This window comes from Schistosoma haematobium, chromosome 1 (genome assembly GCF_000699445.3).
Source record: "Schistosoma haematobium chromosome 1, whole genome shotgun sequence".
In the NCBI taxonomy this organism is placed as follows: Eukaryota; Metazoa; Platyhelminthes; class Trematoda; order Strigeidida; family Schistosomatidae; genus Schistosoma; species Schistosoma haematobium.
Window position 1 is genome coordinate 70,050,126 of NC_067196.1, and position 23,563 is coordinate 70,073,688.

At 40.9% G+C, this 23,563-nt stretch overlaps 1 protein-coding gene across 3 annotated transcripts; it reads left to right on the forward strand.

The window, feature by feature from the left end:
• Positions 1-13,827: 13,827 nt before the first annotated feature.
• On the forward strand, positions 13,828-22,844 carry DDX23_1 (DEAD (Asp-Glu-Ala-Asp) box polypeptide 23; the record flags this gene model as incomplete). Of its 3 annotated transcripts, XM_035733726.2 has the most annotated exons (15): positions 13,828-13,834; positions 14,276-14,367; positions 14,391-14,508; positions 14,560-14,665; positions 14,720-15,025; positions 15,378-15,476; positions 15,513-15,979; positions 16,011-16,333; positions 16,368-16,447; positions 16,481-16,694; positions 16,730-16,894; positions 16,930-17,190; positions 19,515-19,816; positions 20,821-21,104; positions 22,242-22,844. In XM_035733726.2, 15 exons carry the CDS (start codon positions 13,828-13,830, stop codon positions 22,469-22,471), a joined length of 3,054 nt encoding a protein of 1,017 aa, XP_035587848.1. In that variant the 3' UTR covers positions 22,472-22,844. The 3 variants fall into 3 exon arrangements, with proteins under 3 accessions (XP_035587848.1, XP_051075012.1, XP_051075011.1); XM_051209559.1 differs by lacking the exons at positions 13,828-13,834; positions 14,276-14,367; positions 14,391-14,508; positions 14,560-14,665 and having other exon boundaries at positions 14,832-15,476; positions 15,513-15,647; positions 15,678-16,333; XM_051209558.1 differs by lacking the exons at positions 13,828-13,834; positions 14,276-14,367; positions 14,391-14,508; positions 14,560-14,665 and having other exon boundaries at positions 14,832-15,979; positions 16,937-22,844.
• Positions 22,845-23,563: the final 719 nt, after the last annotated feature.

Genomic DNA, 23,563 nt, shown 5'->3' on the forward strand with positions numbered 1-23,563 from the left:
GCAGAATTGTCCGACGCTGTGATTTATGGCTGAAGGTTAGGGTTAGGAATCAGAGTTAGCGTTCTTATTACGAACTAATATGAGCAATAATGCCAAGTAACGCTATCTTGTCGAAATTGACATAGTAGAGAGCATTCTTCCCGCGAATATCAACGGCTGTCTGCAAGAACCGGCCTTGAACTTATAGGCAAAATGGAAAACCCATCATCACTTACGGTGAAAGATGCTTTTATCTTAACGTGAGTTTTCGTCTTTGTAGATGTTTTTATGACAATTATTGGTACAGACCTACAACAACATAATCTACTCATCGATCCAAGCAGACGGGGATACTAAGTTATCTGTTTGTGGAACTTTATTTTCTGGTTGTAGGTTGTGCTCAGTCACGGTTATGCGTATAATTGATTCATACTTTCGACGAATACTTAATGAATACCCCGAAACTTACAAGACGCTGCCAAAATTACTGTGTGTAGCCAACAGTGTCACACACCCCATCACTACTACGGGGTCAAGTGTATACTCGGAAGTGCGCCGACTAGCTCTCGAAAAGATGGGGTTGTTCAAAAACGAATTCGAGCTCACTATGGGATTGGGAGTTATCCGACTATTGAACAGTCTGTGGGCGGTTTGCGTACGCGTGGTCTCTGAAAAGGACTGCAAAGATGAGTTTACATGATAATTATCTGCAAATGTACACGAAAACCACTGCAATCATTACCCTTGCTACACATCCACTATCAGAAGGCTACATTATAAGGCACTGTAGTGTCTGGTAGTGTGTCAGTCCCACATGGGCTTTTCAGGCCTACGGACAGATTGATTTGTAGTGCTTCATCGAGTCGCGGTTGACTATAATCACCACTACAGGAAGACTACGTGCCAGTTAACCGATAAGATCCCCTGTAAGCCAAATAGCAGAAGGCAGTTGATGGCTGTAGTCGAGATGTATTTGTTGGCGATCTCGTGGTATCGAAAGAATACTGAGATCGTGCCAGGTTACAAATGTGGTTACTGAGCGTATCCGGATTCGTGTAAGTTCACATTCAACGGAAGAATGTATGTGTTTTGGTACAGTTAAACTAACAAGTACGGTAAAACCATCCCTGCTACAAGTGGTTATAATAATAATTGTTTCCATTACACCAATCGCGTTCTCTTGGTAAAAGTAGGTCACTACAGATTCATCCATTCTTTCTTTTCGGGTCACATTTTTACCTTGTTGCCTATCAACATTGACTGATTTTATATGATTATATGTATGTGTATTGGTTGTCTCACTAATCCTATCCATTTCCATCGTCTTTTCCTAATTTCTTCTTCAGCTGGAAGTTGGTTTGTTCTCTCTCACAGAAGGCTATTGCTGATGGTATCCGGCCAATGGATGTTGAGTATTTTGCGTAGACAGCTATTTATAAATACTTGTACTTTCTTGATTGTGGTTGTTGTAGTTCTCCAAGTTTCAGCTCCATACAGTAGAACTGCCTTGATGTTCGTATTGAAGATTCTCACTTTGATATTGGTTGAAAGTTGTTTTGAGTTCCATATGTTCTTCAATTGTAGGAATGCGACCCTTGCTTTGCCGATCCTCGCCTTTACGTCTGCATCGGATCCTCCTTGTTCATCGATGATGCTTCCCAGGTATGTGAAGGACCCTACATCTTCCAGAGTTTCGCCACCAAGTGTGATTGGATTGCTGTTCTCCGTTTTGAATTTGAGGACCTTAGTTTTCCCTTTGTGTATGCTGAGGCCTACTGATGCAGAGACTGCTGCTACACTGGCTGTCTTCATCTGCATCTGTTCGTGTGTACGTGATAGGAGGGCTAGGTCATCTGCGAAGTCCAAATCGTCTAATTGGTTCTGAGCTGTCCATTGTATTCCATGTTTTCCTTCAGATGTTGAGGTCTTCATAATCCAGTCGACCACCAGAAGAAAGAGGAAGGGAGAGAGTAAACAGCCTTGTCTGACTCCGGTCCTTACTTGGAATGCATCTGTCAGCTGTCCTCCATGCACTACTTTGCACTGTAGTCCGTCGTATGAGTTCCGGATAATATTGACAATCTTCTCAGGAACTCCGTAGTGTCGAAGAAGTTTCCATAATGTCCTCCTATCTACACTGTCGGATGCCTTTTCATAATCAATGAAGTTGATGTATAGTGATGAGTTCCACTCAACTGATTGTTCGACGATGATCCGTAGTGTTGCAATTTGGTCTGTGCACGACCGATCCTTACGGAATCCAGCTTGTTGATCTCGAAGTTGGGCGTCTACTGCATCCTTCATCCGGTTCAGCAACACTCTGTTGAAGACTTTCCCTGGTATTGACAGTAGTGTAATGCCTCTGTAGTTTTCACATTTGCTCAGATCTCCTTTCTTTGGAATCTTGACGCGGTGTCCTTCTTTCCAGTCCATCGGCACTTGTTCCTCCTCCCAAATCTTTTTGAATAGAATGTAAATCATGTTTGTAGTTACTTCGATGTCTGACTTCAGTGCTTCAGCTGGTATGTTGTCGGGTCCTGCTGCTTCCCCGTTCTTGATTTGTCTGACGGCCATTCTGATTTCTTCCTTCGTTGGTGGGTTGACGTCTACGGGAAGATCTGTGTGTGCTGCTTCGATGTCCGGTGGATTCATTGGAGCCGGCCTATTCAGGAGTTCCTCGAAGTATTCCACCCATCTGTTCCGCTGTTGTTGAATTTCAGTGATTGGCCTGCCTTCTTTGTCTTTGACCGGCCTCTCTGGTTTACTGTATTTCCCTGATAGTTTCTTCGTTGTATAGTAAAGTTGTTCCATATTTCCTTCTCTAGCAGCTTTTTCCGCCGTCTTTGCTAGTTCTTCCACGTATTTCTTCTTGTCGGCTCTAATGCTCCTCTTCACTTGCTTGTTTGCTTCTATGTATTCAGCTTGTGCTTGGAATTTCTCTGCTCGTGTTCGGCTGTTGTTTATTGCTGCCTTCTTGTTCTTCCTTTCTTTGATCTTGTCCAGTGTTTCTGTAGAGATCCATTCCTTATGATGGTATTTCTTTAGACCGAGAACCTCTTGACACGTTGAAGTTAATGCTCCTTTAATACTTTTCCAGTTGTCCTCCATAGTAGTTTCTTCTTCCTTCAGTAGATCTTGTAAGGCTTGAAACCTGTTGTTGAGAGCTATCTTGAATTCATTGAGTTTGTCAGTATCTCGAAGGAAGGCTGTATTGAACCTTTGTATTGCTGTTTGTCCACTTGTCCTGTTCCTTTTTAGCTTCAGTTTTAAATTGGCTACAACTAGGTGGTGATCTGAAGCTACGTCAGCACCTCTCCTGGTTCTCACATCTTCCATTGTCCTTCGGAATTTTTTGTTGATGCAGATATGATCTATTTGGTTCTCTGTAGTGTGGTCCGGTGAGATCCATGTAGCCTTGTGTATACGCTTGTGTGGAAATATTGTGCCTCCTATGACCAATTTGTTGAATGCACATAGATTTGCAAATCTTTCTCCATTTTCGTTTCTCTCTCCCAGTCCATGTCGTCCCATAATATCTTCATATCCAGTGTTGTCTATTCCGACTTTGGCATTTAGATCTCCCATCAGAATAGTTAGGTCCTTTCTTGGGCATTTCTCAATGATTGACTGCAGCCGCTCGTAGAACTGATCTTTAATTTCGTCGTTGCTATCATTGGTGGGTGCATAACATTGGATAATATTCATTAAGATCCCCTCCTTCTTTGTTTTGAATGATGCTTTGATGATTCTGGATCCGTGAGATTCCCATCCTACAAGTGCATTTCGTGCTACTTTGGACAGCATAAGAGCGACTCCCTGAGTGTGTGGAGCATTGTCCTCTTCGTGACCGGAGTATAGCAGCATCTCTCCCGTAGCTAGCCTTTTCTGTCCAGCTTGGGTCCAGTGGGTTTCGCTGATTCCCAGTACTGATAAGTTGTATCTCCTCATTTCCATTGATATTTGACTGGTCTTCCCGGTTTCCCACATTGTTCGAACGTTCCATGTACCTATAAAAATTTTTGCTCTGGTTGTTGGAAGGGGCATCGGCCTCGTGGCTTCCGAAGGAACTCGGCTTTCACCATGAAGCGTCATAATTCTTCTAAGTGAAGACCTTCTAACTCCCAGGGCAGAGTTAAAATGGTTTGGATTATTTTTTCTGGTAAGCGTTTTTTTAGCGAGTTAGTGTTCTACGGGATGGGGGCGCTAACCCCATGCCCAACCCTTCTCCTTTACCCGGGCTTGGGACCGGCAGCAACCCTATAAGAGCAACAGGCGGAGTTGTAGCGGTAAATAAATCCCCAAAATAAATAGCTCTGTAAGTTTTCGACATTGGATGCTGACCATATGTTTAAGTGGACTCATCTAGCTGAAGGCGCTCGGTCAGGCATCCGCACCAGATCACGTGTGGTAACGCCGTGCTCAACATCAACCGCAATCGCTAGCCAGATTAGATCAGAGAATTCTGATATTTTGGTTATCGCCAAATACACTCTTCTGATCTCCTCGACTCTGTCTTTTGATTTCTCTGGGTGGGAACGAAATATATTAGGTGTTACTGGTAAAAGCGTTGTCAAACACTGAATACCTGTGACATCATCATTGGTGAGACCGACGTGATCTGGTACGCCTAATTGCAACTGTGAGTCTGTTCCTTTTTGGGATTTTTTTTATGTATGATTGACTTATTTTTTATTTTTTAAACATTGTGATTCTTTTTTCGTGTTTTTTCTTGGATATATATTTTTTTCCCTCGTTCATTATCGTACTTCATATTTCATCATGACTGAACAGACACTCAAAGTACTCAAGCTGAAGACCTTGTCCCCACCTTCGTTTCAACTGATGCCTTTCTGGCCCGACAACATCGAAGCCTGGTTTTGCTACGCAGAAGCCGACTTCTCCGAGCACGGCGTGATCGACACACGTGCACAATTCCTCGCAGTAGTCAAGGCACTACCGCGCGAATTCAACAGGTACGTAACACCTAGTATGTTTACTAGTGATGTTTCTGAACCTTACGAAACCTTAAAACGTTCGATTCTTAAACGAGGAGACCTAACCGATCGACAAAGGTTAGATCAACTCTTTAATAACATAGACCTGCAACACGGTTCTGCGATGGACATGTTGCAAAGGATGAGAGAGGTTACAGGCCCAAGAACTTTCGACGAAGGTCTATTCAAACAACTCTTCTTGTCAAAACTTCCCCAACAGGTGCAAGCAGTCCTGGTCTCGTTTCAGAACAACGCCTTAGACGAACTGGCTGCATCTGCCGATCGTATTTTAGAAATTACGAAATCTCCTACTACCGAGGTTTTTTCAGTCAAAGAAAAGCCTCAAACGACTCAGAATGACATGACCGAGTTATGTCATACACTCACGCGTTATCTTAATCTTCGTAACGACCGTAGTCGCTCGCTCACTCCACGTAGAAGCATTTCACGTAAGCGATCTGTCTCTAGACCACAAGAGACAGATAACCCCGACTGGTGCTGGTATCATAACCAGTATGGAAAGTTTTCCAGAAATTGCAGAGAACCCTGCAATTTTCTCAACACGAAACCGAGTGACTCGAAAAACAACTCGGGAAACTTCCAAGCCGGCACGCGTTAACGGCAACCGTAGCCGGCGAACAAAGCCGTCTGTTATACGTCACAGATGTGACAACGAGAGTTCGCTACCTCGTCGACACTAGCGCAGAAGTTAGCGTTCTCCCAGCGAATTCCAACGGCCGACTTCACGAATCGACCCTAAACTTACAGGCGGCAAACGGAAAACCTATCGCTACGTATGGCAAAAGGTACGTTTACCTTAACGTGGGTTTACGCAAACCCATTCACTGGATCTTCGTTGTTGCTGATGTTTCTATGCCAATTATCGGTATGGACCTTCTACAACACCATAATCTGGTCATCGATACGCGCAAACGGAGGCTAGTAGACGGAAACACTAATTTGTCCGTTTGCATAACTTCCTTTTCTGGTTGCAAATTATCCCCAGTCACAATTAAGCATAGGATAAACCCACTCTGTCAGCCACTACTCAATAAGTACCCTGGGATACAACAAACTCAACCGAAACTACCGTGTGTAACCAGCAACGTTACACATCACATCACGACTACAGGACCACCTGTATTCTCTAAAGCACGACGACTAGCTCCTGAAAAGCTAAGGTTGGCGAAAAACGAGTTCGACCATATGATAGACTTAGGAATCATACGACCGTCAAGTAGCCCATATGCATCTCCGTTGCACATGATCCCTCAAAAGGACAGCAACGATTGGCGTCCAACTGGTGACTATCGGCGATTGAATGCGAAAACCATTCCCGATCGTTACCCATTGCCTCACATTCACGATTTGACAGCTACCTTGAAAGGTACAACTGTCTTTTCGAAAATCGACTTGGTTAAAGCGTATAACCAATCCCTATGGCCACTGACGACATACCGAAAACAGCTACCATAACTCCCTTCGGACTCTATGAATTTTTGCGAATGCCTTTCGGTCTAAGGAACGCTGCTCAAACATTCCAAAGATTCATAGACGACGTTTTTCGAGGTCTCAACTTCGTACATGCGTATGTTGATGACTGTCTAATCGCAAGTCCGGACAGAGAAACACATCTCAAGCATCTGGATCTTGTTTTCGAACGACTTCAAAAACATGGCATTACTGTAAACGTTCAGAAATGCCAAATTGGAACCGACTCATTAGACTTTCTGGGACACACTATCGATGCTCAGGGCATTCGACCTCTTAGGACCAAAGTGGCGGCCATTCTGGATTACCCAGAACCGACCAACGTCAAGCAGTTACGAACGTTTAACGGCCCGGTAAGTTTCAATAGACGCTTCATACCGAAATGCGCATTACTTATGAAACCTCTTACCGACCAACTTCGTGGAAGTGTAAAATCGATTAATTTGGACGACACCGCACGAAAAGCATTCTCCACAGTTAAGGAACTGATCGCTAAGGCAACGATGCTCACACATCAGGACACCGAAGCATCCATTAGTATCGCAGTAGACGCATCGGACTCGGCAATCGGAGGAGTCTTACAACAATGGGTTAACAACTCCTGGCAACCCTTGGCATTTTCTCTAGAAGGTTGCTAGACACTGAGTCGAGGTACAGCACATTCGGTAGGGAACTCCTAGCTATGTATTGTGCTGTACGACATTTTCAACACTTCATCGAAGTTCGTGAATTCACTCTTTTCACTGACCACAAACCACTCACCTTCTCTCTAAGCTCTCCTTCTGACAAGTACTCTCCCCGTGAGTCTCGACAACTGGACTACATTTCGCAGTCTACTTCAGACATTCAAAACATCTCTGGAGCAAACAATGTAGTTGCAGACGCCTTATCTCGCATAACTTCCTTGAACAGTTTCCAAGGAATCGACCTTCTGAAACTCGCCGAGCTTCAAAAAGAAGACAGTGATCTTCAGCACGAGTTATCGTCCACAACCCTTAAACTACGCATCAAACAGATGGGAACAGGTAAGGAAACCTTACTGTGTGACACATCTACAGGTAGGGATCGCCCAATCGTGCCGAAACATTATCGACGCCATGTCTTCAACACATTGCACAAACTTTCTCATCCAGGTGTTCGTGCAACCATCAAGCTTATAGCAGAACGGTTTTGCTGGCCTGGCATGAATAAAGACGTGAGGGAGTGGGCACGCTCCTGTGTAAGCTGCCAAAAATCTAAGGTTATCAGACACAATAAATGTCCCTTAGGCTCATTTGAAACTTCCGATGCTCGTTTCGACCATGTTCATCTGGATTTGGTAGGACCTTTACCAGATTCAAATGGATACTCTTACCTCTTAACCTGCGTGGACCGTTTCACTCGATGGCCAGAAGCAGTACCTATCAAGGACATCACTGCTGAAACAGTGGCTCGCGCCTTCGTCGAACGATGGGTAGCAAACTTCGGCTGCCCTTCAACCATCACTACAGACCGCGGACGTCAGTTCGAATCTGAACTTTTCCGTTGTCTGACCACACTTTTAGGAATCACTCGCTTCCGAACGACCGCCCACTATCCACAAGCAAACGGGTTGGTAGAACGTTTTCATCGACAACTAAAAGCTTCACTATTAGCTGCAATCGTTTCACAGTGGACCGACGCTCTTCCACTCGTCTTACTAGGTATCCGCAATGCAGTGAAAGCTGACATTGGATACACTGCGGCTCAACTCGTTTATGGAACGACACTTCGACTTCCAGGAGAATTCGTGGATCCTTCATCCTTTTCAATGAACATGGATCTAACCTCCTACACGAACAGGCTTTCAAACGCAATGGGTTCAGTTAAACCTGCTTCCACTCGACCTCAATCAACTGATGTTTTCGTTCAACCTGACTTACGATATAGTACACACGTTTTCGTACGTTGAGACTCGCATCGACGACCATTCGAATCAGCATACGAAGGACCTTTCAAAGTTCTTCAACGCGAATCTAAGTGCTATCTAATCGATAAGAACGGAACCAACGATAGTATCAGCATCGGTCGCCTCAAAGCAGCGTATTTGGAAGGAAATCCTATCTACGTCGATCTTCCTTCGGTACAATCGAACGACACTCATAATTCCTTGATCGACAACCAACACTAGCGATGATACTTCGACAGTATCTGAAAATAAACCTAAAACGACGCGTTCTGGAAGAAGAGTTAAATTTCCAGAACATTTAAACGACTACTGGACGTAAGGCACTACTTAACATTTTATATTATCTCGATCTTTCTTTTTACGATATATAATTTTTAAAAAAAAGACAATTTAAATATGCTTGTATATTTATATTTTTATTTAAAGAAACACAAAACACAAAAAACATTTTTTAACGCTATTACGTGTGCTTGAGTATATTTTCCATTTTTTCGCCGACATTGTGTTTTTACGCACTTACGAGTGTATTTCGACATGCACTTACACTTTCTTTTTTCTTTTCCAGGACGGCTGGAAAAGAACGATGCAGTTTACGAGGAGTCGAAATTTTCGTTGTAACTTTCTTTTTTTACTATGTTGTACCTCGGTCCCATATAGTAAGGAAAGACGACCAGACGCTGCTACACTTAGTAAGCTATCAGAAGAGTGTTTACCAACGACGAACTCGCTGGGTTTAAACTTCTGGCTGGTCACGTCTTAGGGTCATCACTAACCCACTAGGAGGGGTTATCTGTTTGTGGAACCTTATTTTCTGGTTGTGGGTTGTGCTCAGTCGCGGTTATGCGTACAATCGATTCATACTTTCAACGAATACTTAATGAATACCCCGAAACTTACAAGACGCTGCCAAACTTACTGTGTGTAACTTACTGTGTCATGAATGGTTTGGATGGGATTAAGTTTTACCTGACTGTTCTTTGAATTGCCACTGCTGAAAGTATTGGAGTTTATCTTAAAGTTGTTACGATCGGCATATTTGCATAAAGGCTTGTCGCAGGTGTCTGTTTAGTGGTCACCTTGTGCATACTTAGTTAAAGAATGGAATATATGTTAGAGTGAGTAGTATAGATTTACATTACTGGACTGTTTATAGCAGGCAGTCCCACTTGCAATTTGTGAACCACTATACAAGGTGTCCGGTTGTGGATTTGCTAAGCGTTTGGAGTTAGCAACACTTTCTAAAAACTGCCCACAACAAGTGACGCTTTTGTGTGGACTTTGAGACATAATAAGCGATGTCGATTCAAACAGATTGTGGCTGCTCTTATTTATATTTATAAGCGAGATACAGCGTAGTGATATATCATACCCATGCACATGGTTCATGTTTGATATAGCGACAGGAATGTCAGCGTGTTTATATAGCTTTACATCGTTCACTTTGGTGATGGGTTTAGATGTTTCGCAAATGTTATAAGCATCAGGAGAGATTGTGTGTACTTTAAATGACCTGGAATAAAATTGATGAAATGTAAATGTATGTGCGGTTTGTATTTACTTTAACGGCTACAGTAAAAACATAAGCGAGACTCTAATGTACGGACGAGCCAATCAGAAGCGTTTCATAAATTTCAAGGTTACGGCGCCAGCTGATGTCAGTTCGTGATGAAGACCCCATATATACTTCCTAACTAACGCAAATTACGACAATGATTGCGAACTGGATAACAAAAGCACCAGTAACACTGGTTGTGTGCATCGTTTCGTTATCCACAAGTAGCATTTTGTGCACTAAACAAACGGAGTACACATAAACAATATTGAAGCTATGTGATCAAGGTTAACTCCAGAAGCCGACTATTCTGCAGCCGTATGAATGATTCCCTCTACTGCATGCAATACGATTTTAGAACCTCTGAACCTCTTTCTAACCTCGACAAGTTTTTGAACCACGTATAAGAATTGTATTCACTTTATTTCTTTGGTTTTGTATAACCTACTTTTACTCTATGCTGACTGTTTGCTGATTGGCTAGTATTTCTCAGGGTCACTTAAGATTCGTTCAAAGGTCGTCCATAAATTAGAGTCTCGTCAAAACTTGACTTAACATATGGTAAATGTTCGATGATAGGATTGAATCGAGTATTTGTCTAAAGATAGTATATGAACGACAAGAAGTGCAAAGAGTAGAACCCAACGGACCAAGTATAGAAAAGCTTGTAGCGCTAAATAAATCCCCAAAATAAATAGCTCTGTAAGTTTTCGACATTGGATGCTGACCATATGTTTAAGTGGACTCATCTAGCTGAAGGCGCTCGGTCAGGCATCCGCACCAGATCACGTGCGGTAACGCCGTGCTCAACATCAACCGCAATCGCTAGCCAGATTAGATCAGAGAATTCCGATATTTTGGTTATCGCCAAATACACTCTTCCAATCTCCTCGACTTTGCCTTCTGATTTCTCTCGGTAGGTACAAATCATATTAGAAGGTGTTACCGGTAGAAGCGTTGTCAAACACTGAATATCTGTGTCATCTTCAAACTGACTAAAAATATATAATTTTTAATGGAGATTTTTTTCTCCGAGCTGGATGGTCAAAATCATTGGGAAAAACTCAAATTCCACATATAAAAAAATAAACGAATCAAAGACCGCGTAGCACCAAACGATATCAGCGTTGGACATAACATGACCCAAATTAGGTCGATCGTCGAGGTTGCAAATTCCGCTATTCTCCAAGCAAACTCGATATCGTAGAAACTTCTGTCAAGTTCGCATTCGATGGAAGAGTCTCAGCTTCGTAGAAATGTCTGGAATATTATTGTAACAGTAAATAAAGAATAGAACAGTTGAGAATATGTATGGAAACCTGGATGCAAGCGATTCTGGGAAGTAACGAGATTATATTTGCCGATGTTTACATATATATATATATATGTACATCACAAAATAATTTCAAACAGGCTTGAAGTAGTTCTACGTTAAACACCGGTCAATAGACCTGGTATAGGAGAATGGTTGTGCATGGGATCAGCAACTCTATCTCATAGAAAACAATCTTGCCAAAAACGCTAACCAGTATAAACAATTTAAACCATTTACGCTCGGCCCTCCAAGTTGAAGGAAGAATTCTGACACCTCTTGTTGAAAGCCGAGATCCTTCGGAGATCACGAGGCCGACGCCTTTTCTTACAACCAGAACAACGATTAACGTAGGCAAATGGAATGTCCGGGTAATATGGGAGACAGAAAGGACCAATCAAATAGCTGTGGGAATGAGGAGATACAACTGAGCGGTGTTCGGAATCAGTGAAACCCATTACACCCAAGCTGGACAGCAAACGTTAGGTACGCGAGAGATGCTGTTGTACTCTGGTCACAAAGAAAAACATGTTTCGTACACACAAGCAGTTGCACTGATGCTGTCCAATGAAGCACGAAGAGCACTCATAAAATGAGAATCTCATGAATCCAGGATCATCGAAGCATCATTCAAAACAAAGGAGGGAATTACGACGAATATTACTCAACATTATGCCCACGCCAATTATAGTAATGACGATGATAAAGATCGGTTCTACAGAAGGCTGAAATCGATCGCGAAGAAACACAGCAAAGAACCTGAACATTCTGATGAGAGACTTAAATGTTAAAGTCGGAATGGACGACACCAGGTATGAAGATATCATGAGACGACATGGACTAAATAGGAGAAACGGACAAGAATGGTGAGAAACTTGCAAATCTATGTGCATTCACCAAATTGGTTGTAGGTAGTACAACATTCCCACACAGACACATGCACAAAGCTACATGGATCTCACTCGACCACACTACAGAGAACTAGATCGGGGTGACTAAAACACTTCAGAAAGACAATGGAAGACGTGAGAACCAGGAGAGAAGTTGACATAGCTTCAGATCACCACCTGGCTGTGGTTAAGATGGAACTGAAGCTAAAGAAGCACCGGACAACTGGATAAGCAGCATTAAAAGGCTTCATACAGCCTTCCTTCGAGATACAAGCTCGACGAATTCAAGATAACTCTCAGCAATAATTTTCGAGCCTTGGAAGAATTACTCGAAGAATGCGAAACTACTATGGAAGACAACGGGAGAGGGATCAAAGAAGCATTGACTTTAACGTGTCAGGGGTTCTGGACCACAACAAGCACCGTCATAAGGAATAGGTCTCTATTGAAACTCTGAGCATCAGGAAAGGTTTTTAACAGTGCGTTGCTGAACCACATGAAAGATTTCGGTAGACGTTCAACTTCGAGATCAACAAGCTGGATTCCGTAAGGATCGGTCGTGCACAGACCAAATCACTAACACAACCATCATCAAAAGGGTAGAAGTATTTATAAACAATTGTTTACGTAAGATACTGAATGTTCGTCGGCCGGATAACATCAGCAACAGCCCACTATGGGAGAGAACAAACCAGCTTCCAGCTGACGAGGAAATTAGAAAAAGGCGTTTGAAGTGGATAGGGTACACATTGGAGAAATCATCAAACTGCACCGTGAAGCAAGTGCTAACTTGGAATTCTGAAGGTAAAGGGAAAGGAAGAAGGTTAATGAGCACACTACGTCAAAAATCAGAAGCAGACATGAAAAGAATAAATAGCAACTGGAAAGGATTGCCCAGGACAAGGTTGGATGGAGAGTGCTGGTAGGCGGCTTATGCTCCTCCATGAGGGGAGATAGGTGCAAGTAATAAGACAACGTTTTCAATATATATTTGGTCGGCCTTTGGGTTGATGTGTTCGAATAACGACGTTGCTCATCGCACAAATATTTTTTGGCCTAACATGGATAACAACATGAAGGTTTTTGTGTAAGCTACCAGTAATCGAAGGTCGTTAGACCTTTATGAACTTTCAAAACTCTCGACGTTCGATTCGACTTGGCAAAGACCTAACGAACTTCAAATGGTCCGTCTCACTCGATGGCTAGGAGCGGTTACCTTCAAGGATATTACCGTCGAAACAGAGGCCTGTGCCTTCGTCGAGCGACAGGTAGAAAACTCTGGCAGTCCTCCAAGTACCACTTCAGACCGTGTACGCTAGTTTGAATCTGAAATTTTCACTGTTAGACAATGCTTTTAAGAATTAAACAATTAGAATTGACTGCCTATAATCTGCAAGCCTATGAGTTGGTAGTAGTAGAAATGCTTCAACTTCAGCTGCAAGCTTGCCACAATGAACTTGCGCCATTCTACTCGCGTTGCTTGAAATTAGCAATGCAATGAATGTCGACCTAAAACTCCACACGAACAGGCTCGCAAATGCGTTGGGTTCAGTAAATTCTATCTCCATTTCACTACAGTCAAATGATATTCCCATCAACCCTCCTTACTGTTTACTACACACGTTTTAATACGTATTAATTCATTAGTGCTGCAAACGAAGAACAATTTTAACTGATATACAATGAGAAGTCATTAAGAGGTGATATACTCGCAAAAGGTTAAGACAGATTGAAGTGAAGAGTTAACAGGTACTTGAAGTTCAAAAAACGCTTCTGCCCGTGAGACCTTTATGATCGAAACGTACCAACTAGGCCAAACCAGAAGTAATAAATGAATGAGTCCGAAGATATATCCGGAAAGCCATTGATGTATCATGGAGCGTTCGGACTAAGCTGGTTGCTAGTTGAAAGGGATTCGTAGCACGGCGTACCCAACCGCGATCTGGTGTGAGTACATGACCGGGCACCTTCAAGTAGGGTGCGTCCAGTAAGACTAATGAGATCAACACCAATTTCTAGGACTTACCAAACAATTTATTTTGGAGACTTGTATGCCGCAATAGATGCATGATTTATAGAAATAAACTGGACTTCGTCCTTCTAAACTTAATCCATGTTTGAAATATGTAGTGGACAGTCGTCATAAGACATTGATCCAACGATTAATTGCAACAGTACTATATACCTTTTTACATTTTCTTGCAAACAGTAGTCGAGATTTGGTATTCAGTGATATAACAAATAGGATAGTGAAGCTGATCATTTGGATCTTCAAGCTGACTTGGATGATTTAGTTAGATGGGCTCAATGTTGGGGCATAGAAATCAATTCTAGGAATAGTGTGCTAATGCACACCGGTTACGGTAATAGTTAACGCTATACTATTGATAGTAAACCTCTTCCATGCGTTCAAGAACATAAAGACTTAGGAGTAATAATAAGTCATGACTTAAAAACAGCTACGCATTGCAGCACAGCCGCTGTCAAAGGTTTTCGTGCGTTATGGTCACTTCGCCGAGCGTTCAAATCTTTTGACGAGGATATGCTTTGAATTTTATATCCCACACATATAAGACCAAGTTTTGAGTACTGTATCCAAACAGCTAACCCATGTCTGGCAAAGGATACTAACTCGCTTGAGCGTGTACAGCGTGTGGGAACGAAATTAGTCAGAGGTCATCCTAAACTCCCTTACGATGAGCGTTTAAAACGCCTAAACATTTCCCCTTGTCGTATCGTAAGACGCGATGTGACCTTATACTGGCATTTCGTATCTTTAATTATGATTTGGGTGTTAATATGTTTTATCTTTTTGCTCCCCCCAGCACTAATAATCTCCGAGATGGTTCACAAAGTACGATCTAATAAACTTAAAGTGGGGTCCCATTTTTCTCATTGAGTAGTCAATGACTAAAACGCCTTACCCGAACAAGTGGTATCAGGCTCATCAGTCAATATCTTCAAGGAAAAGCTGGACCTTCACTGTAGGGCAACCTGTCAAGATTAACACAGGTTCACCAATCTACTATCCTTATCACTGAAAACCGAAGACTGTGCAAACACACCCGTTTGTCCCATGATATCAGCCTAATCAATGAATAGATGTCAGAAAAATAAGTTGTTAACAGGAATATCTATTGCAAGGATTTCAACATATTAGGAGAATTAGTATCCTAATGAATGTAGACCAATTGAATCTTTGAAAAATTAAGTGAACGATTTGTCGTCGAAGCTACAGTAACTTAATGGACAACGGTGATATCAATCTTGAAGAAGGGGAGCTTGATGTAGATCTCAGCGATGAGGAGGGATGCAAGTTGAAAAATGAAAAGTGAGCACCAATATCGTTAACCTAAAATTTCTTCAGTGATTTAAGAAAGGAAGAAAAGCTAGATAAAGAATCTGAAGTAAAAAAGCACAAGAAGAAAGAAAAAAAGGCTAAGAAGGAAAAGAAGCATAAGAAGAAAAAGAAAAAACATAGGCATGACAACAAGGAAAAATGGTACTCTTCGTTAATCTTACTTACCTTTAGTTCTCTTAATAATGGTGATGTTGTTCAACCACCTGTGAATGAAGCAAAGGTAGAAGATCTTGGAAGTCCCAAAAAAGAAATTAATGACATCCCATATGTTCCAAAACGCGTTCCTATCTCTCTGGAGGAGCTGATTTTAAAAAGGAAGGCGGAAGAGGCAGAATTAATCAAACCGAAATTTATATCTAAGGAGGAGCGTATTCAACAAGCCATCCAAAGAAGACAAGCTGAAGTTCAAGCTCAACGTGAAAAACAGATGGAGGCCTTCAAAAAACAGACGGAATATCTCGAAGGAGCTAAAGGTTACACGCTTGTCTATTGTTATGCTTTTAGATCTGGAACGAAAGAGACGCGCAGAAGATTTTCAAGAAAGAATGAGGCAGCACAGAAACTTTAGAAATACTGGCAAACGAGCAGCTCAAGAAGAAGGTCCAGGTGATAAGGTAAACATTTCACAAGAAGAACAAGCTATCAAAGAGCGCTACTTGGGTCAAAAGCGTCTGACTAAGCGTCGACCGAGGCGACTTAATGAGAGGAAATTTGTATTTGACTGGGATGTCGCCGATGATACTAGCCAGGATTACAACCCGCTTTACAAAGAAAAGCATCAAATCCAGTTTTTTGGCCGTGGACATATTGGTGGTATTGATATTAAGGTAATGAAGTGTTTACATTCCTCACAATTATCAGCAACAAAAAAAAGAAATTGGACGTTTTTACTCAAAGCTGTTAGAAAGCCGCCGTTCTGACACCCAGAAAGTTCAAGAAAAGTAACTGGTCATTTGGTTTTTCTTATGGTTTAGGAAACGTCTAAGTGGTGTGGCAAAGCGTGAAGCTAAGCAGAAATGGGATGACAGGCACTGGACAGAAAAGGCCCTTGATCAGATGACTGAACGCGACTGGCGAATCTTTCGCGAAGATTTTAATATATCTACCAAGGGAGGTAACATTCCAAACCCCCTCAGGTCTTGGGCGGAAATGAATGTTGCTGATGAACTTAAGGATGTAATTAAAAAGGTATAGATGTTATCTCAGTTTCATATTCCCTTTAGGTTGGTTATCCTGAACCAACACCAATTCAACGCCAAGCAATACCAATAGGTCTGCAAAACCGTGATATTATTGGTGTTGCAGAAACAGGTTCAGGGAAGACAGCAGCTTTCCTCATACCCCTGTTGAATTGGATTCAGCGACTTCCAAAACTGGAGAGACTTGAGGTAATTTAAGCTCCTTTTTAATCAGTTATTAAAAGGACACAGAGCAAGGACCATATGCTATTATTATGGCTCCTACTAGAGAGTTGGCACAGCAAATTGAGGAAGAAACAGTGAAATTCGGTCGACCACTGGGAATCAAGACTGTTTCGTTGATTGGTGGCCTCTCGCGTGAAGATCAAGCATTAAAGCTTCGAATGGGCGCCGAAATAGTTATTGGTACTCCTGGTCGTTTAAATGATGTCCTAGAAAACCGGTATATGGTACTCAACCAATGTACTTACATCGTTTTGGATGAAGTAAGTACTGATATTTTAGAACATTCAAAGTCGGACAGTTTTTGGCTTTTTTTGTTATTAAATGATGGTCTAGTAGATGTAAAGCTAACTTACGCCTGTCACCCCTCATGGAGGGGCATAAGCCGCCTACCAGCACTCTCCATCCAACCTTGTCCTGGGCAATCCTTTCCAGTTGCTATTTATTCTTTTCATGTCTGCTTCTGATTTTTGACGTAGTGTGCTCATTAACCTTCTTCCTTTCCCTTTACCTTCAGAATTCCAAGTTAGCACTTGCTTCACGGTGCAGTTTGATGATTTCTCCAATGTGTACCCTATCCACTTCAAACGCCTTTTTCTAATTTCCTCGTCAGCTGGAAGCTGGTTTGTTCTCTCCCATAGTGGGCTGTTGCTGATGTTATCCGGCCGACGAACATTCAGTATCTTACGTAAACAATTGTTTATAAATACTTCTACCCTTTTGATGATGGTTGTGTTAGTGATTTGGTCTGTGCACGACCGATCCTTACGGAATCCAGCTTGTTGATCTCGAAGTTGAACGTCTACCGAAATCTTTCATGTGGTTCAGCAACGCACTGTTAAAAACCTTTCCTGATGCTCAGAGTTTCAATAGAGACCTATTCCTTATGACGGTGCTTGTTGTGGTCCAGAACCCCCTGACACGTTAAAGTCAATGCTTCTTTGATCCCTCTCCCGTTGTCTTCCATAGTAGTTTCGCATTCTTCGAGTAATTCTTCCAAGGCTCGAAAATTATTGCTGAGAGTTATCTTGAATTCGTCGAGCTTGTATCTCGAAGGAAGGCTGTATGAAGCCTTTTTAATGCTGCTTATCCAGTTGTCCGGTGCTTCTTTAGCTTCAGTTCCATCTTAACCACAGCCAGGTGGTGATCTGAAGCTATGTCAACTTCTCTCCTGGTTCTCACGTCTTCCATTGTCTTTCTGAAGTGTTTTAGTCACCCCGATCTAGTTCTCTGTAGTGTGGTCGAGTGAGATCCATGTAGCTTTGTGCATGTGTCTGTGTGGGAATGTTGTACTACCTATAACCAATTTGTAAGTTTCTCACCATTCTTGTCCGTTTCTCCTATTTAGTCCATGTCGTCTCATGATATCTTCATACCTGGTGTCGTCCATTCCGACTTTAACATTTAAGTCTCTCATCAGAATGTTCAGGTTCTTTGCTGTGTTTCTTCGCGATCGATTTCAGCCTTCTGTAGAACCGATCTTTATCATCGTCATTACTATAATTGGCGTGGGCATAATGTTGAGTAATATTCGTCGTAATTCCCTCCTTTGTTTTGAATGATGCTTCGATGATCCTGGATTCATGAGATTCTCATTTTATGAGTGCTCTTCGTGCTTCATTGGACAGCATCAGTGCAACTGCTTGTGTGTACGAAACATGTTTTTCTTTGTGACCAGAGTACAACAGCATCTCTCGCGTACCTAACGTTTGCTGTCCAGCTTGGGTGTAATGGGTTTCACTGATTCCGAACACCGCTCAGTTGTATCTCCTCATTCCCACAGCTATTTGATTGGTCCTTTCTGTCTCCCATATTACCCGGACATTCCATTTGCCTACGTTAATCGTTGTTCTGGTTGTAAGAAAAGGCGTCGGCCTCGTGATCTCCGAAGGATCTCGGCTTTCAACAAGAGGTGTCAGAATTCTTCCTTCAACTTGGAGGGCCGAGCGTAAATGGTTTAAATTGTTTATACTGGTTAGCGTTTTTGGCAAGATTGTTTTCTATGAGATAGAGTTGCTGATCCCATGCACAACCATTCTCCTATACCAGGTCTAGTGACCGGTAGTCACCCTAGAGGACCTTCAGTTCTAGGTAGAATTAAAGTGTTATTTTGCGATGATAAATTGCATGTTTAATTTGTAATCCTTCATCGATTATACCTGAGATTTGTTTTTCGTTTACAGAGTTGTTAACTTTATGATGGTTAGCATTTGAGCAAGTTGGATGGTATTATGTTGAAATCTATTTGTAATCCATTAAGTCGTTTCCAACACAATTGTGTATAAGATGGAAAAACAGTAATAATAAATTAAATGCACAGGTACTAGCTACACAGTTTTCAGGTTTCATCTAACAGAAACCCCTCGCTTATGTTTTAAGGATTTCAGAACAATGAGGTTGATTTCGATCAATTATATGGAAAAAACCCGGTACTTTCATCTAAACTATCGGAGTCAGTTCATTGTTCTTAATTGTTGGTGTTAGGTTAAATTATTTATGTAGATCGGCATACCATGATATGTGCCTTCGCCATCTGATTGTAAATGTTTATGAATTTTAATTATTTCTGGCGTTTTTAAATTAACAGGCTGATAAAATGATTGATATGGGTTTCGAACCTGAAGTCAACAATATTCTCACATATTTACCAGTTACAAATGAAAAACCTGATAATGAAGATGCTGAAGATGATTCGAAGCTATTAAGCAATTTTGCAACAAAGCATAAGTATCGTCAGACTGTCATGTTCACAGCCACCATGCCTCCAGCAGTTGAACGTCTTGCTCGTTCCTATTTAAGGCGACCTGCAATGGTGTATATTGGAAGTGCTGGTAAACCCACAGAACGAGTGGAACAGATTGTTTATATGGTTTCAGAACAAGAGAAGAGGTAGTTTTTTCATACTGATAATAATCAAATGTTTATAGCTAAGTCGATTTCCTTTTGGTTATAAATTTAAATATTCCAAGACTAACAAATCTGACACCACTTTTACTTACATGCTCCAGATTATCATTGTTTATTTTCTACATTGGTTTTCGGTAGTGTCGCGAATCATTAGTACAATTGATAAATTGCAGCTGGCACTTATAAAACCGTATTTATTGAAAATTTAATCTTAATATGTTGTGCTCGCTCTGATTTATAAGAAACGATTTTAGTCATGTCGATAATTCTTGTGGAGAACTGACTGCTAGGCCAAAGACAGACTCAATCTATTTTTATTGAATGCAATAAAACTAGTTACTTTATCAATAACAAGTATATTAATCTTCACGACTTCATTGTCTCTATATCTGTGATGAGTGCTGAAGACGGGAACTTTCATTTTAACATCTGTTGTCCTGTTAACATAATTTGTTAATGAGCTCCATACCTGTATTTCGATTTACTGAAAGAAAAGTGCAGTATCCTAATCGATTAATAGTACAGACATACTTTCTGTCTCCATTAAAATACTAAATGTTGCTTCAGAATTGTTCTGCGTGAACTTATGGTAGGGAGTGGAGTTGTTGAGCGTATCGACCACTTCGTAAAGATTTTATCACCTCTTGTGGGTTTGTATCTGAAGAAACAATATTTAGACAAATTATACCAATATATGAAGTTGTGAAAAGTATCACATAATATGGACTTATGTTTTGATGTTTATGAACTGGGAGAAATAGCTTCTGAACAATTCTTATTAACGGATTCCCGATGTCTTTGTGCGTTTCCCTAGATCTATTTTTCTCATTCAAAAGTGAGTTATTACAAATTGTTTTTAAAAACTAAGTATCTTAAACTACAAGTTCTTGTAGGCCTAAAACTTGGATTATTTAGTTTGTTGCTAAATCTAGAGCTTTATCCACGAACGCCTTAACATCAAAATGACTTAAATCTCATTTTTGCAGGAGAAAACTATTAGAAATACTTGCTGCAGGACTTGATCCACCTGTAATCATTTTTGTCAATCAGAAAAAAGGCGCAGATGTACTTGCTAAAGGACTAGAAAAACTTGGATACAGTGCTGTTGTTCTACATGGTGGCAAAGGACAGGAACAAAGAGAATATGCCTTGGCAAGTTTAAAGTCTGGTCAAAAGGAGATCTTAGTTGCAACTGATGTTGCCGGTCGTGGTATTGATATCAAAGATGTGTCAATGGTTATAAACTATGACATGTCTAAAACTATTGATGGTAAGCTAATAATTCTTTCGCTGTTTACTTAGATTATTTATTTGTTTAAACATAGACATTCGTACAAGGAAACATCAAATATACATGTGGCACACAAGTCATCTGGTTTGTGTGAGGGCTGGTTTTCTCAAGGGGCTATCCTTAGAGCCTTTGACCTAAAGGTCTAATGTACAAGGCAGTGGAGCGACGTAAGGAAATGCAGTCTCATGGTAGTCGTTGAACAACAATAGGTTCATACGCTTTTTGTTTCATCAGGATCCTGGAGCGCACATGCACCATTGGTTTGAAATCAGGGCTTTCGAACCCCCCTATATGGGTCCCCCGTATCAACCATCCTGATTAAAGCACCAGAGGTCCGCTTTTCGTCCTCTAACTTTTGTAGAAATACCCCTTGGCTCGAGAAGGCAGTGAGTAGGACTTCCCTGGCAGCGACCGTATACGCGTGGTCATGTGAGAGCATTTTAAGAGGGAGAGCAGTCTCCCCACTCGCGGTCATACCAGGGCATTTGGGGGCATTTACTTTGATACATTCTGCACTCGATATAATAGTGGTATTTAAATTAATTAGTCTTCTTAACTTTCAATTGTAAAGTCATATAACTCTTCAAAGTCTGAGATGCATTTTATCGTTGACAGATCACTCTTTTGGTGTCAAGACATTGTATAGAAACTCTTCTGCATACTGTATCAAAGGGTGTTATGGTACAAACTTAAGCTAAACATTCTTTGCAGATATCACATCTTCAGTGATTTTGAATGGTGGGCTTTAATCTCAACACGACTGTCATTCAGGGATCCTTATAATCTGAGTGAATTAACTTTGATATTTATGATGACACCATAGCTTTGTCTTCTTAGAAAACCTTTGTGTTACATGTCTCAATGACCTGGTCAGTTTCGTCCCTCTTCTTTCTTGAATTATTGTTGACAGTATGTATGACCTCAAATTTACCTTCTCTGTAACTAAATGAACGGACTGTCCAATACACTTATGTGACTTTTGGACACATATTTCTCGCTCATTCATGTAAATATATCTAAGTCCCTAATTGAAATGTTTGTGCGATTATTTACATGAACTCAGCATAACTTTATTTAATGATTAGTAAGTTTTACACTGCGTGTTTCTCTGCTTAGAATATGTACATCGTATTGGGCGTACTGGACGTGCTGGTAAATCTGGTATTGCAATCTCACTACTTACAAAAGAAGATGCCCCTGTATTTTATGATTTAAAACAATTATTAATTCAATCTCCTGTGTCAACGTGTCCTCACGAGCTTGCCAATCATCCGGATGCTCAAACAAAGCCAGGTATACTAGCTGCGAAAAAACGACGCGCAGAAGAGACAGTTTACATTACATAAAGAAATAGACTTGATTTTCATTGTCTGCAATTTTTATGCTGGTTTGTAAATACAGAGTATATTCCAACAAGTATTCATTCCATCCTATCGTTTTTGTACGTTAGTCCCACTTTTTCAGTGTGTTTGTACATAAAAGCATAAATTTTTGATAAAAAGCTGACACTTGCTGTTTTTTGTCAACTAGTGGTGGGTCCCGTCATATTTTCTCGCTTCAAAAAGGCATATTTAAAGTTAACGCTTAATATAGTTTTCAGCACGTGCTAATAATAGTCAAAATATCAACTCATCAGTTGTTTAACATCAGTGGTATTACATACCCATAAATGGGAAATAGATAGTCGAACGCTATACATTGAATCATTATCCACAACCTAACTGCAAAATATTAGCTAGTGGTTCTGTTCGTGTCCAGCATTTCGGCGGTGTCTTTTTTGAATAAAGAATAACTGTTTGTCTTACAAAGTTGTCTTTCTGTTCACTTTTCAATCGTCAGCACAGTTCCTTAAAAAAAGGACAATATTTTTTGGAAGCTTGTAACTAGTTTCATATAGACTGTTCTTAAACCCTGTGATAGCAAAACTAACCATTCTAATATACTTGAAGAATATAATTATTACAGTCTGAACGTACAGGTCGTCGGCGTATTTGTATATCTACTGATCATTTATTCTATCGTAACATTTCAGTCATAGGGTTGTCGTTTTCCGAGATGTCTCGTCAGATGTGTTTCGGAGCATTTAACATCTGTAGTAGGTGAAAAATTCTACATGAGCACTTATTAGAATCATGGTTGTTGAATTTAACTACAAAATCGCAAAGTATGAACACCTGATAATTGCTTTTCCCAAGAAATAAGACAAAATGTATCGACGCTTGTTTACAGTTCCGACTAATTAGCTAATCGCAATTTATTAAATCTTTGTAAAGGACAATAGCGACACATTAAGGGAAATGTTAAGATTTTAAGTACAAAAATGAGCATGAGTATAGAATTAGTTAACACCCTCTATTCAGCGCGTAATGCTTGACATTTAAAAATGAGGCAGTATTTGATAGAAAAATCTGGAAAATTATATCAACCTTGGTGTTTAT